The sequence below is a fragment of the Electrona antarctica genome, assembly GCF_951216825.1.
Source record: "Electrona antarctica genome assembly, chromosome: 21".
Classification (NCBI taxonomy): domain Eukaryota; kingdom Metazoa; phylum Chordata; class Actinopteri; order Myctophiformes; family Myctophidae; genus Electrona; species Electrona antarctica.
The window spans coordinates 2,810,855-2,827,277 of NC_136802.1; the positions used below are offsets into that span (position 1 = coordinate 2,810,855).

At 46.2% G+C, this 16,423-nt stretch overlaps 1 protein-coding gene across 1 annotated transcript in view; it reads right to left on the reverse strand.

Annotated features, from left to right (window-relative positions):
- Nucleotides 1-1,858: 1,858 nt before the first annotated feature.
- camk1a (calcium/calmodulin-dependent protein kinase Ia) overlaps nucleotides 1,859-16,423 on the reverse strand; it is a gene marked incomplete at both ends in the record, with an annotated part of 108,448 nt that continues 93,883 nt past the window's right edge. The window contains 5 exons of the mRNA XM_079490963.1: nucleotides 1,859-1,962; nucleotides 8,040-8,211; nucleotides 8,822-8,909; nucleotides 14,419-14,497; nucleotides 15,465-15,577. Of these exons, the coding sequence (XP_079347089.1) occupies nucleotides 1,859-1,962; nucleotides 8,040-8,211; nucleotides 8,822-8,909; nucleotides 14,419-14,497; nucleotides 15,465-15,577 (556 nt within the window). The remainder of the gene's footprint in view (nucleotides 1,963-8,039; nucleotides 8,212-8,821; nucleotides 8,910-14,418; nucleotides 14,498-15,464; nucleotides 15,578-16,423) is intronic.

Below are 16,423 nucleotides of genomic sequence, written 5' to 3' on the forward strand. Positions count from 1 at the left end.
CCCGATCTGGATAATTACACGTTATGAGTAGAGGTAGATATGACTGGAGATAAATGGGAAAACGATGGAGGACACTTCATCCACGGCACAGCCCACCACCCCACAGCCCACCACCCCACAGCCCACCACCCCACAGCCCACCGCCCCACAGCCCACCACCCCACCGCCCACAGCCCACCGCCCACAGCCCACCGCCCCACAGCCCAGCGCCCCACCGCATGGTTTCATCCACGGCACAGCCCACCGCCCCACAGCCCACCACCCCACCGCCCACAGCCCACCGCCTCACAGCCCACCGCCCCACCGCATGGTTTCATCCACGGCACAGCCCACCGCCCCACAGCCCACCGCCCCACCGCATGGTTTCATCCACCCCACAGCCCACCACCCCACAGCCCACCGCCCCACCGCATGGTTTCATCCACCCCACAGCCCACCACCCCACAGCCCACCGCCCCACCGCATGGTTTCATCCACGGCACAGCCAACCGCCCCACCGCATGGAGGACACTTCATCCACGGCACAGCCTACCGCCCCACCGCCCACCGCCCACAGCCCACCGCCCACAGCCCCACCGCCCACAGACCACCGCCCCACCACATGGTTTCGCTTCTTCCTGAGACTGTGTACAATAATAGGACTTAAATAGCATGCATTGGCGGCCATTTTCTGGTTCCAATCCACCCAGAGCCCATTCCATTTTCTGGTTCCAATCCACCCAGAGCCCATTACTTTTTCCAATGTGCTCCAAAAGATGTTTATTTATATCAATTATTTTAAGCCTGGATCCTGGTGAATCATGACCATAAAATATTTTGATTCTGTGAACAATAAAAATGGAAAACCACAAAACATAAGGTAATTTTAAAATATAGGCCTGAATGAATGAATGATCCTGGATGGCTTGATTCTAGGCTTACAATATGTTCTGGAAATCTTAACAATCTCTTTTGTGGAACCAAAAAAATGGCAGCCACTGCTATGCCAAATACCATGGCTTGGCTACAGTACGTACTAACCACCCACCACTGTATTGTTAAACCTCATTCCCTTCTGCCACCTGATGTGAACTGGACACACTGAGCAGAAACCCATATATATATACAGTATATATACAGTACAGGTACGTTGTTGGACTGGGGGGGGGGGTCTTCAGGGCTCTGTACTTGGTCCCTTCCTTTCCCCCCTCCGTCAACACCAAGTCTCTTTGCCCTGTCTACAGGCCTGTTGTGAGGCTTGTAGACTCATGGCTACTTTCGCCGAATATAGGCGCATTTCGCCTACAATGACATGCTCAGAATAACGATAAGGGTTAGATAGATAAGGGTTCTTATTGTGACTAACATCGTTCTGCAAAAAAGAATAAAAACCAGGACACTGGTCTTCATCCAGGAGGCGTTTGGTTTTGTTCCTGCGTTGGACTCGTAGTGGACGCTGCCTCAGACTCCAGGCTCCATTTACACTATCAGTTGAACGCTGGTGTTGCATGCCGTAAAAAAAACAAAAATAGCAGATCTACAAGCTCACAACGCGTCACGTCCGTGACGCGTTGTGAGCTTGTAGATCTGCCATTTGAAACCGAGCACGAAACCGGCACGCAACTAAAAAAGTATACATCAGGCTTTTAAATGTATACTCTGGCATTCCTTCCTTCCTTCCTTCCTTCCTTCCTTCCTTCCTTCCTTCCTTCCTGGCCCGAATGATGGGTGGGTGTGCTACGGGGGAGGGGCAGGGGGGGTGGGCGGGGCTAGGACAGAATCGGGGCCTCCGGGCGGCGGGTAGAAGGGAGACGTGATGTCACCACCGCAGTGACCCAATAAGGACGGAGGCTGTATTAGTGTAAGCTCCTCCTCCTGGTCAGACCCGGCTAGCGGGTCGGCAGCAGTAGGTGCAGCTCCGCAGGCTGTCCCGGTCCACGCTGCCCTCCGCGCTGCCGCGGCGGACCTCCTCGCAGCGGGACACTGTGGGGGGGGGGGGGGGGGGGAGGGGGCAGAGGGGACAGTACGACAGGTTGAGACAACAACTTTTTTCACCTAAACGTCATCATTGATGTTCATTGCAATGCCATTGGTCATGATATTTGCATATAAATACCCCCCACAGAGGCTGAAATTCACACAAATTAAAAATGTCTGTAATTTTGAACAATTTTGAACATATGACATTTGACCTTTAATCCTGATAAAAGTAAGTCAAATAACTAATGTTTTTTTTGTGATCATTAGAATGTCTAGAACATGTTTTATTCATTATCGTGAAAGATATATCCCCCAAATGTAAATTATTAATGTGTTATTATTCTTTTAATTATTATTATAAATGTGCATAAAATGTCACAAAGTAGTAGTAAGGTTGAAATCTCTTCAATTCTGAGCGATTCCGATATCATACAGAGGACCACAATGGAAACAAGCCTATAGGCCCTGTAGGGGCTTAATTGGCTCAAAGCCTGTTAATAAAGTATTCAATCAATCAATCAATAAACAGCCTGTACTCTTTTCCAAGTGTCTGTTTTCACAACTGAATGAGACGAGTACACATTAATTAAATGTAGAAAAATGTAAAGTTTGTTTTTACTTAAGATTTTACATCATATTTGATGTGGCTTTTGTTCTAGACCAGAGGTACTAGAAACCTTAGATTTATATTGAACTCATTGATGATTCTTTACCTTTTTCATTTTTATTTATTTTCGCTGGTGAAAAAGGTCCTAAAACCTGATCATAATAGAGCACCGAAGTCCTGACGTCACTGCCCTCTACTACCAGTAGAGGGCAGTGAGCGCCATGGTTCATGTATGTTTTTATAAGCATTGTACTCTCCATAGGGGGATTTTAGATCGCCTCATATAAGAACTGTGTTTGAAAAATAAACCGATCACCCCGGCCTTTTCACTCATATGGATATGAAGCATCGACTGAAGGTGGAAATGTACAAATATACCCAAAGAGTAACAAAATAAGCGTTAGAAACGAGCCAAACAACCCAGAGACTACATTTCCGGGTAGGCTGCTTCTGCCCGCAGCCCGTCGCACAACAGAAACTGAACGTTAATTACATTTATTTTTATTTTTATTTTATTGATATATAATGTATCGTGGTTAGTACGAGTCGAGTCACCACCAGCTGAGCTTACGTCAACAAGGAATCTCAGGAACGCAATATGTTGACAGCTGGGCGTGACGTATATGCTCAGCGACATTGCATTCATATGTAGTTTCAAGGCTTTTGCGGTCACATTAATTCCATTTTCTCTAGAAACTGGCTGTATCAAATATGAATGGACATCATTAACGACGCACAGCCACTCCCCTGACAGAAACGCCGAGGTGGTCGGTTTATTTTTCAAACACAGTTCTTATATGAAGCGACCTAAAATCGCCGTTTGGGGATCTCAATGCAAATAAAGAAATACATGAACCTGGAGATTGACGCCCTCTACTGAAAGTGACGTCAGACTTCGGAGCTCTATACACTAACTACTACAGCAGCGTATTTATTTAAAGACCTTATAAGCGTCGTACGAAGCCAACTCGAGTTGTGACAAATCATGACAACAAACACAATATTTAAGACCAAACAAATAATTACAAAGAAGAAAAACAAGCATCAACAGCAGCAGTCGGATCCATAATAGTTTTGAGCTCAGCTACCTTTTTTTCTTATTTGAATCCTAAAACGTAACTGTGTTTTTTGAACATACTGTATGAGGTTTCCACTCGAATGAGACGACACACAATCTGATACAAATCACCAACAATATACCAGACGCAAAAATAGGTATTATTATTTTCATAAAGAAAGAGAGGGGAGGGAGGAGGGGCAGAGGGAGGAGGGGCAGAGGAAGGGGCAGAGGGAGGAGGGGCAGAGGAAGACACCATCTGAGGGGAGGGAGGAGGGGCAGAGGAAGACACCATCTGAGGGGAGGGAGGAGGGGCAGAGGAAGACACCATCTGAGGGGAGGGAGGAGGGGCAGAGGAAGACACCATCTGAGGGGAGGGAGGAGGGGCAGAGGAAGACACCATCTGAGGGGAGGGAGGAGGGGCAGAGGAAGACACCATCTGAGGGGAGGGAGGAGGGGCAGAGGAAGACACCATCTGAGAGGGGAGGGAGGAGGGGCAGAGGAAGACACCATCTGAGAGGGGAGGGAGGAGGGGCAGAGGAAGACACCATCTGAGAGGGGAGGGAGGAGGGGCAGAGGAAGACACCATCTGAGAGGGGAGGGAGGAGGGGCAGAGGAAGACACCATCTGAGGGGAGGGAGGAGGGGCAGAGGAAGAGGAGGAGGGAGGGGAGGGAGGAGGGGCAGAGGAAGACACCATCTGAGAGGGGAGGGAGGAGGGGCAGAGGAAGACACCATCTGAGGGGAGGGAGGAGGGGCAGAGGAAGAGGAGGAGGGAGGGGAGGGAGGAGGGGCAGAGGAAGACACCATCTGAGGGGAGGGAGGAGGGGCAGAGGAAGACACCATCTGAGAGGGGAGGGAGGAGGGGCAGAGGAAGACACCATCTGAGAGGGGAGGGAGGAGGGGCAGAGGAAGACACCATCTGAGGGGAGGGAGGAGGGGCAGAGGAAGACACCATCTGAGGGGAGGAAGGAGGGGCAGAGGAAGACACCATCTGAGGGGAGGAAGGAGGGGCAGAGGAAGACACCATCTGAGGGGAGGGAGGAGGGGCAGAGGAAGACACCATCTGAGGGGAGGAAGGAGGGGCAGAGGAAGACACCATCTGAGGGGAGGGAGGAGGGGCAGAGGAAGACACCATCTGAGGGGAGGGAGGAGGGGCAGAGGAAGACACCATCTGCTCGCTGCCGGGAGTGTGACTGATTAACCCATTCTCTACGGGAACCCCTTTTGGTGTTTTAAGCATTATGTTATACTTTAGCTATTGAAAAATAGCACATCTACAAGTTCATAGAACTTGAACTTGTAGTTCTGTTATTTTTGAAAAATGGCGCAAATCTTTGAATATATATTCTTTCAGAGCGAACGTTTTTTAACTCAAATCTTTGCTTCTGGGGTGGGTCCCTGGAACAACATATTTTCAGATGGGGGTCGGCAGCCAATTACACAAAAAACTTGGGGGTCCTTGACATGAAAATGTTTGAGAACCACTGACATAGAAACATAGTTTTTTCAGAGAATTGTCATGATTTAGAAGACTTTTTTTTTATTTCGACGTCAGGTCGAAATGGGTTAACTCAGCATGGAGGTTAGAGTTATCTGAGTCCAGGTGGAATCTGAGGACATCTGCTTTTTTTATTTTATTTTTAGGTCAGTGTTGAATGTGGATTTCCTGCTGTCTCTCTCTCGTCTCTGTACTACTGTATCACTGTTGAAAAATAGCAGATCTACAAGCTCACAGTGCGGCACCGAGTGCCGCACTGTGAGCTTGTAGATCTGCTATTTTTGAAAAAATCGTGAAAATGTGGCCCAAATGTTTGAATATATTGTTTCAGGGCAAACGTTTTTAAAGGACCACTTCACCACTTTTCAACCTATCTTCATATAATAGGTCGTCACTAATAATCATGATAAAATGGCACGACTTTTTTCTACTCAGTCTGTGTCTCATAGAAGGGCTGTGGGCAGTTTAGAAACCGTCTTCCAGTGACATCATCATTAGGCAGATTTTTTTTCGCATTGCAACTTTTCAGGACTAGAAAGCTTCTATTAGCTTGGATTCCCCATCGATGATGTCACTGGAAGACGGCTGTCTGCTCTCTAGGTTATATAGATAGAGCACCGAAGTCTGACGTCAATATCGGTAGAGGGCGCTAAATCCACGTGTTCGTGTACTTTTTATGTGCATTGTAATCCCCATAGGGGGGATTGTAGATCACCATATAAGAACTGTGTTTGAAAAATAAACATAAATCATCCCGGCCGTTTCACTCATATGGATACTCATCCATCGCCAAGGACTTATTTAACTTCTTTTTCATGATGTCCTGGAGCGCCAAGGACGTGTTTTTCGTGTTTTATAACATGGTAAAAAAAATATTTTTTTTTTTAGACTTTTTTTTTTGAAAAAAATAAAAAATATATAAAATAAAATAAAAGATATATGGTGGCGGTCAGGGCCTTTTGGCGCCCCCTAGTGGCGATGGATGAGTTTTAAGAATCAACTGACTGAGAGAAAACGCTATTGTTACTGCTGCTGAATTAGTTACATTTTCGCTAGAAACAGACTGTAGGCCTATATCTATTATATGAGTGACTGACTGTCGCAAACGATTCAGAGACAATGACAATAACGCCGAGACACCTTGTTTATTTTTGTTATTGTCCATAGAGAAATCCTCTTCGATTTCGACTGATACCTGTCCATTTAAACTCTAGACGGGCCTGTTGACTGATACCTGTCCATTTAAACTCTAGACGGGCCTGTTGACTGATACCTGTCCATTTAAACTCTAGACGGGCCTGTTGACTGATACCTGTCTATTTAAACTCTAGACGGGCCTGTTGACTGATACCTGTCCATTTAAACTCCAGACGGGCCTGTTGACTGATACCTGTCCATTTAAACTCTAGACGGCCCTGTTGACTGATACCTGTCCATTTAAACTCTAGACGGGCCTGTTGACTGATACCTGTCCATTTAAACTCCAGACGGGCCTGTTGACTGATACCTGTCCATTTAAACTCTAGACGGGCCTGTTGACTGATACCTGTCTATTTAAACTCTAGACGGGCCTGTTGACTGATACCTGTCCATTTAAACTCCAGACGGGCCTGTTGACTGATACCTGTCCATTTAAACTCTAGACGGCCCTGTTGACTGATACCTGTCCATTTAAACTCTAGACGGGCCTGTTGACTGATACCTGTCCATTTAAACTCCAGACGGGCCTGTTGACTGATACCTGTCCATTTAAACACCAGGCGGGCCTGTTGACTGATACCTGTCCATTTAAACTCTAGACGGGCCTGTTGACTGATACCTGTCCATTTAAACTCTAGACGGGCCTGTTGACTGATACCTGTCCATTTAAACTCTAGACGGGCCTGTTGACTGATACCTGTCCATTTAAACTCTAGACGGGCCTGCCCCAAAGTTATTTGTGCAGCCTCGTCCGGCAGCCGGCGAAAAACTAGAGTTCTCAACAGGCCCGAAAATTAAGGCCCGGCCGGCCCTATACCTGCCCTCATCAAACCCTGTACACTCAAGACACTGCCACCGCTGTCACCCTTAGATCTCCATATATGGAGCTGACCTGTTCCATATGTTGATCTGACCTCATCAAACCCTGTACACTCGAGACACTTTCACCGCTGCCACCCTTACATCTCCATATATGGAGCTGACCTGTTCCATATGTTGATCTGACCTCATCAAACCCTGTACACTAAAGACACTGCCACCGCTGCCACCCTTACATCTCCATATATGGAGCTGACCTGTTCCATATGTTGATCTGACCTCATCAAACCCTGTACACTCAAGACACTTTCACCGCTGCCACCCTTAGATCTCCATATATGGAGCTGACCTGTTCCATATGTTGATCTGACCTCATCAAACCCTGTACACTAAAGACACTGCCACCGCTGCCACCCTTAGATCTCCATATATGGAGCTGACCTGTTCCATATGTTGATCTGACCTCATCAAACCCTGTACACTCAAGACACTTTCACCGCTGCCACCATTAGATCTCCATATATGGAGCTGACCTGTTCCATATGTTGATCTGACCTCATCAAACCCTGTACACTGAAGACACTGCCACCCTTAGATCTCCATATATGGAGCTGACCTGTTCCATATGTTGATCTGACCTCATCAAACCCTGTACACTCAAGACACTGCCACCCTTAGATCTCCATATATGGAGCTGACCTGTTCCATATGTTGATCTGACCTCATCAAACCCTGTACACTCAAGACACTGCCACCATTAGATCTCCATATATGGAGCTGACCTGTTCCATATGTTGATCTGACCTCATCAAACCCTGTACACTCAACACGCTCCATATATGGCCAGTGCTTGTCGCCCTCAGGCGTCGTACTGGTATACAATACAGTATAACTCACGTCTCTCCTCTTCGCCCTTCCCCAGGTCCTCTTCGTCCTCCTCCTCTTCCTCGGGGAGCAGGTGAGCAGCGTGACAGGGGCTGGCGGGGTGACCGCAGGCTCCGCCCTCCAGGTTGGTGGTCAGCTGGAGCCTCCGCATGTGACGCACCACCGCCGTGGCGTTGAAGGCTTGCTGTGGGGGGGGGAGGGAGGGGGTCATGCAGAGCAGTGTTAAAACCGTTTGACCGCCAGCATTAATTAATCTATCTATTGCGCATTGCCAAGGTTTTATCGCACGCAACCCTTATTATGGAGCCAAATATCCGTAACCGGATGTTATGTTGTGACAACATGCTGTGTGTGGTGTCTTGACCGGTTGTTGTTCTCTCGGTCGGTGGTGGAAAAACCCGACCGCGAGTATCACAGTCGGCCGTTGAAAAACCTTGTTTTGACCAGAAACGACATTCATTGCGTCGATTTGGAGATGCAGGCCTTTGAAAGCAGCACGTAGAGTGCAAGTGGATGCGCGCGCATCATCAAAATTGCCGCGGCCACTAGGTGTCGCACTTGTCCCACTGTTATGCTAACAAACGGCAGCTAACGATACGATCGGATCAAAACATGGATTAAAGAATATAAACCCTGGAAAACGTAGCTACGGGTCTGGCAGGCTAGGCGATTAATTTAATCCCACGGTTACTACGGTTCTGGCGGGCTGCGTGTTTTAAATGTGTCGACTAAAACCGTCAAAATAATGTTCGGCGACTACCGTATTTTCGCTGGCAAAGATGAAATACACTGACCTTCCATTTACTTTTGGCAAAGTTCTTCTTGATCTGAGCGCTGACGGACTCTGCGATGTTCTTGTCCAGAGCCGTGTCTCCGCAGATCCTACAGAGATAGACAGTGAGGTTTAGACATGGGACTCTTATAGGACTGTTATTCTCCCCCCAGAACATTCTGCAGTCTGGATCTGCATTGAGAATATCTGTTATTATGAACATAATAATAATATACATGAAACACTGTAATGTAAAACATGTTTGTTACCTTGGTTTATACAGTACCGTCTCCCTATAGCTGTATTGATGATGCTTCTTGGTTTATACAGTACCGTCTCCCTATAGCTGTATTGATGATGCTTCTTGTTTTCTTTTCTTTTACCTCGTTATGCTGACTGTACACGACAGTACTTTTTCTTTGTCATACTCTTACCTTTTATCTCTGTAACCTTGTATCTATAGCCCGTAGCACTTGGACTGGACTCCTCTGAAACAGGTTGATGACTACAAGTATTTGGGTTCATGTATATCTTCTTCCCAAAAGGACTTTCAAACTAGGAAGCGTATGGCCTGGTCAGCCTGCAATGACATGTATACGATCTGGTCATCCCAGCTTAGCAAGATGTTCAAAGTAAAAATATTTAGGACGACCGTTGAGACGATTCTACTCTATGGCTCCGAGACATGGACACTTTCAAAGGAATTAGAGAAACGGCTGGATGGCACTTACACCCGCCTTCTAATGAGAGCACAAAATCTCTCTCGGAAGAGCCATCCATCAACTAATCTAATATACGGCAACCTTCCCCGTGTTTCTTCACTAGTCCGATCCAGAAGAACACAGTTTTCCGGCCACTGCTACAGAGCTGACAATGAGGTTATATCTTCCCTTCTTCTCTGGAATCCTGGCCTCAAAGCAGACCAGAGGTAGAAAACTGTAGTTCCCTGATGTCATCGCTAGGGACACAGGCATCAGTAAGCAGGAACTGGGGATGGCAATGAAGGACCGGGAGGTCTGGCGTGGCATTGTGACATCCATGATCTCGACCGCGCTCGAAAAATGATGATGATGATGGACCTTACTGGCGTATGCAACGGCTAAACTTATGTCATTTAGATATCATGTAATTTAGATTGGTAGATACTTTCAGATATTCTGTATGTATGTGTGTAATGTTATTGTGCTTTAATGTTTGTTTGCAACACAGTTAATGTTGGCCGGTGCTCAAACGTGACTCCTCTGGTTGCTTACGGTCTAGATGAATATTGGGATAACTAAGTTTGGAATAATTTGGACTAACGTACTTTGGTGAAGAGGGTAAGACATGAGCTCCAATGGGAACCTTTCCTTCCACTGTTATCACTGAGCTATATTAGCTCAGAGATGACAGCGCCGGGTGCCGGAAAATAACGACACCGGCGAATATTAGCCAATATTGTTGATTCTTGGTATTATTGAATCTTGAATATTGATTTCGCAGCCGAGTGTACGGCCGGCTGGGATGAGGATCAGCGTCTCCGAATCTGAGGCCATGCAGGTTCTCAGCAGGAAACCGGTGGATTGTGCAGTCTGGGTAGGGAATGAGACATTACCCCAGGTGAAGGAGTCTAAAGTATCTGTAGGGAATGAGGCATTACCCCCAGGTGAAGGAGTTTTAAGTATCTGTAGGGAATGAGACATTACCCCAGGTGAAGGAGTTTAAGTATCTCAGGGTCTTGTTCACGAGTGAGGGGAGTACGGAGAAGGAGATCAGCCGGAGCGTCAGAAGGCGGTATTGCAGTCGCTGTACCGCACTGTTGTGACGAAAAGAGAGTTGAGCCAAAAGGCAAAGCTCTCTGTCTACCGAGCAATCTTCGTTCCTACTCTCACCAATGGTCAAGTGTGGGTCATGACCAAAAGAATAAGGTCGCGAATACAAGCGGCCGAAATGAGTCTTCTTCGACGGGTGGCTGGCATCTCCCTTAGAGATAGGGGGAGAAGTTCAGTCACACGAGAGACTCGAAGTAGAGTCGCTGCTTCTTCGCCTGGAAAGGAGCCAGCTTAGGTGGTTAGGGCATCTGGTAAGGATGCCTCTCGGGCGCCTCCCTAGGGAGGTCCTCAACGCACGTCCCACTGGGAGGAGACCCCGGGGCAGACCAAGGCGCAGTTGGAGGAAACACATCGACTCACTGGCTTTGGAACGTCTCGGGATCCCCCAGGAGGAAGTTACTACTGTTGCTGTTGAGAGGGAAGTCTGGAGCTCTCTGGTGGAGCTGTTGCCCCTGCTACCCGACTACGGATAAGCGGTTGAAGATGGCTGGATGGATGTTGATTCTTTTTTTTCAATTTTATTCACCCAGTGTCAATTATCTAATGTAATCCTGGGCTATAGACTCTCTCTGCCAACCTGGGGAGAGCAACAGACTGACCTCATGCTTCCTTCTATGCATTAGGAGTTCTTTTCACCTGGCAGGGGGGAGTTCCCCCCCCCCCCCCCCCCCCCTAAGAATCAACCATATTGACCGGTGTTGTTGTCATCTGCCGGCACCATGACGCTAGAGCTCTTCACGGGCCCCCTGATTCCGAAAAATAACCCGAGACCCGTGACACGGGTCGCACCCGTGTTTTATCAGAATCACTCGATCGGGGGCCGGGTCGGAATCGAACAGTATATCCCGCAGAACTCGGGTCTGTTTATCAATAAGTGACTCGTTCGGATGACATGAGGCTTCTGGGAAATTGAGGCCCAAAGCACTCCAATGGCGGCACTCTGTTGTTGTTGTTCAGCACTTTGTTGGATTATTTTTCAGCCGAAAAGGACAAAGGATTTTAAGGATCACACCATTTTAAGGCGGATTTCCATGAAAAGGAACAACGATGCCAGCGCGGTCGTTCTTCAGAGGTTCGTGAAATATAGTCAAACAGAAGACCTGCAACCTAGTGTCTGCGTCTGCGTCTGCCCTGATGAAAGAGAAACCCAATGAACATGCTGTTTAACTTTGTCTGGTTTGATTCATTGATTGAATAGTTTTATTAGACAGAAATGTGAAACAGTCAAACAGTCAAACAGTCAAAACACTTCATGGTCTTAAACGGATAGCACCAAAAATAAGCCCTTGCGGTCTTTAGTTTCCATTCAGGACACTGCAATCAATTCATAGACATCATGACATGACAAAATACAAGATCATCACAGAAAAATAAAACACTATTATATAGGCCTATATGTACAAAGTGGAAGAAAAATAATCACACCTGTGTGAAGTGAGGGGCGCTCTTATCATCATCATCATGACGTAAAATAAACACTATGCCTATATATTTGCTCAGACAATATGACGTAACATTCTCCATTCATTGTCAATGGGAATATTTTGTGTAGGACAAAAATAGACACTTAGACGATTTGCTCAGACACTATGACGTAAAATTCAATGTTTGTGTAGGACGAAAATCTACTATATAGCTGAATATAGGAGGGGCTAGCGCCCCCTCAAAAATATATATATATATTTTAAAGAGGTGGGGTGATCACCCGTCTTCCGTCTAAGGGAGAAGTGATCATTTCCTCTCCCTGTCAGGCCAGCTGAAAGGTGGATTTTCAGGCCTGTTTTAAAGGATGCCAGTGATCTGGTTCAGGATCATGATTAGCCTATAGAGCGTACCAAAATCTCCTTGAGGGGGCGTCAACATATGTGTCACGTGGTGGTAGCGGCCGCCATACTTCTGGGATTGTCTGGTTTGTTTACACAGTGAGCGACTATCCGTGTGCGTTCTTTTTTTTAAACACCAGAGGGAGTTCAACAAACGACATCTCACAATGGTGCCCTGTAATGCTTGTAAGGTATTATTATTGTATTTCACAGTGGGTTTAAAAAACACACCCCTTAAGGCTAAACCCCACCCTTTCGCCTGAAAGGTTTTGAAAGGTACCTATCAAAATCTTGGAGGAAGAAACGGACAGAACTGGACTGTATGTCGAGCCCGACGTTTTTTTTCCATCCTGGTGTTGGCTCACTGGGTTGTCGCCAGGAACGAGCTCAATGTTTACAAAAACAGACCACCGTCACTCTATTCTGAGTGATGTGGGCTAGAGTTTAAATCCCACAAAAATGGCGCCGCACGACCAAATGAAACGTTGAGCTACACAATGCACGCGTAGCGTACTACATGGTACTACATGGTACTACATGGTACAGTACGCTGACATACTGCAAGGCCAGCCGCAGCTGCCACTGCCTGCCTGGGTGATTAGAATGGAAAACACCGGCGTTACAATCATGGCTTTACTCGTCGGGTGTTTAAAATCGGAAAAAACAAATCAGGTCCGTAAGAAGATAAAACAAAGTCTGGACGGCTCGCAATCGGACCAAACTGTCACGGGTTGTCCACTCTGGGCTCGGTGCCGTCGCATCTGAAAGAAATCTCTGAAAGGGGTCGGAATCGGGGGCAAATTTCACAGGTCCATTTCGGGTTGGGGTCCATTTTGGTTTTTTGACCCGTGAAGAGCTCTCTGTACCGACCAGACGCTGTGGAACCTCATCATCTCTGAGCTCTCTACAGCGGAGGGAGATGGAGGTCCCAAACGGGCCTGGTCTCTGTATTACCATCATGGGTTCTGAAACATGACTATAATGTGACCAGATTGGACTGAGGGACTGCCATCCTGCAGCCTCCGGAAAAACTGATTTTGTTGTATTTATTTATTTTTATCCAAAATGAGATAATGGCACCGGCAGACTCTTCACATATACTACTAGAGCATGTCTGAAATAAATATCAGAGCTGAAATAAATGCTTAGTTAATGTAGCTAGGTGTAATGTTAGAGACCCCAGAAGTGAACCTTTTCAAGCCTGTATCCTCAATGTCTCTGCAAGACATTACTCTATACGCCATATCTCCAAAACTGGTGGGTCAAACTGAACAACCAATATGTCAATTTGAAGCTATGATTCCCTGCTTTCAAAATATCCAATGGCAGCCTCTCAGTCAAATTTGGTCCATGGGTGCTGGAATGTGACTCTATTCGGTATTTAAGTCCGACATCATTTTGTAGTCCTACGTTACGTCCGGGTCCAAGTGGCACCAGCTCCCGTCCGCTTCTCATTGTAAATAGCAATATAACGTTATTTTTCAGAAAGGAAGCCATTGAGGGTTAAAATGGGTCTTAATGCATCCAACTCGAGTAGAAGTTGAAGGTGGTAACAGTCCATTTGCTCAGTGCAATATGTCAGGTGCATATTTAGAATGTGTGCAGGGTTGAGTACAGTACGTTGAATCTAGTTTGCATAAACACGAACGCTAATGGAGGATTCAGTTGACACAATGAAATAAAATGGCGGTAGTATTCCGTGTGGGGCAGACGGCCTGTCAGCCAGATTTGTGAGACCAGTATCTTCGTTGTTGCAAGGAAAGGAAAGCGGTAAAATGAGTCTTCTCCGTGGTTGTTTTAGTCTCATATTTAGTCCGACGGAGCGACACAGTGTAACTCTATGGAGACACAGTATAACTCTATGGGGACACAAAAGCGACACAAAAGCATAGGACCCGGAAGTATCTCTGGAGGGGGGCGCTTACGTGACGTCAAATACTGAATATTACCATGAGGGGGCGCTTACGTCAAATACTGAATATTACCATGGATGCTGCAGGGCCTGGTCACACGTGTTTCGCTTCAACGGGTCCTTCTCCATCAGGTGGCAGATAAAGTCTTTGGCTGCCGAGAAAAAAATAATAATAAGGTAATTTTGTTCTCACTAAAAACACACACGACCTGCTATAGAGCGTCGCAGTCCCGCCCCCTACCACCAGGGCCCAGGAAATGATTCCCTGTTCATTTTCCTCATAGACATTTCAAAAAGTATTTATTTTAAGACCTTTTGAGCCCTCGTACAAAGCCAACTCGAGTTGTGACAAATCATCACAACAAACACAATTTTTCGGGCCGAACAAAATAATTAGAAAGAAGAAGAAAACGGCAGGTTTAATACAACACTTTTTTGTTGTTTTTCTTCTTTGTAATTCGGCCCAAAATGTTGTGTTTGTTGTCATGATTTGTCACAACTCGAGTTGGCTTTGTCCGCGGCGTATAAACGTCTTTAAATAAATACTTTTTGAAAAGCCTATGGAGAAAATAAACAGGGAATTCACCTCTGGGTCTCACGTTGCCATGAAAGGGGGCGGGACTGCAACGCTCCATAGCAGAAACACAAGATGTCTGCTATAGAGCGTTGCAGTCCCGCCCCCTTTCATGACGACACCAGGCCCAGGAAATTAATCCCAATGCATTTTTCCTCATAGACATTTCGAAAAGTATTTATTTAAAGACCTTTTAAGCGTCGTACGAAGCCAACTCGAGTCGTGACAAATCATGACAACAAACACAATATTTTGGACCAAACAAATAATTACAAAGAAGAAAAACAACAAGAAAAAGTTTTTTCTAATTATTTGTTTGGCCCAAAACATTGTGTTTTTTGTCACGATTTGTCACGACAAGAGTTGGCTTTGTCCGCGGCGTAAACGTCTTTAAATAAATACTTTCTGAAAAGATTATGAGGAAAATGAACGGGGATTTCTTTTCCGGGTCTCTCGAGGGGGCGGGGCTGCAACGCTCCATAGCAGAAACACAAGATGTCTGCTTCAACAACACGTCTCAGAGATCCATGAATGGTTATTATTACCTGAATCTGAGATGTCGTCCCAGTACGGGGAGTCAAACTCGTACTCTGCCTTCAGGATCTGCTCAAACAGCTTGGAGTCGTTTTCGTCGTAGAACGGCGGGTAGCCACACAACCTGGCGGAGGCGGAAAAACACACCGTCTAAACATCGTCTAAACACACCATCTAAACATCGTCTAAACACACCGTCTAAACATCGTCTAAACACACCATCTAAACATCGTCTAAACACACCGTCTAAACATCGTCTAAACACACCGTCTGAACATCGTCTAAACACACCGTCTAAACATCGTCTAAACACACCATCTAAACATCGTCTAAACACACCGTCTAAACATCGTCTAAACACACCATCTAAACATCGTCTAAACACACCGTCTAAACATCGTCTAAACACACCATCTAAACATCGTCTAAACACACCATCTAAACATCGTCTAAACACACCGTCTAAACATCGTCTAAACACACCGTCTAAACATCGTCTAAACACACCGTCTAAACACACCGTCTAAACATCGTCTAAACACACCATCTAAACACACCGTCTAAACACACCGTCTAAACATCGTCTAAACACACCGTCTGAACATCGTCTAAACACACCGTCTAAACATCGTCTAAACACACCATCTAAACATCGTCTAAACACACCGTCTAAACATCGTCTAAACACACCATCTAAACATCGTCTAAACACACCGTCTAAACATCGTCTAAACACACCATCTAAACATCGTCTAAACACACCGTCTAAACATCGTCTAAACACACCGTCTAAACATCGTCTAAACACACCGTCTAAACATCGTCTAAACACACCGTCTAAACATCGTCTAAACACACCGTCTAAACATCGTCTAAACACACCGTCTAAACACACCGCCTAAACATCGTCTAAACACACCGTCTAAACATCGTCTAAACACACCGTCTAAACATCGTCTAAACACACCAT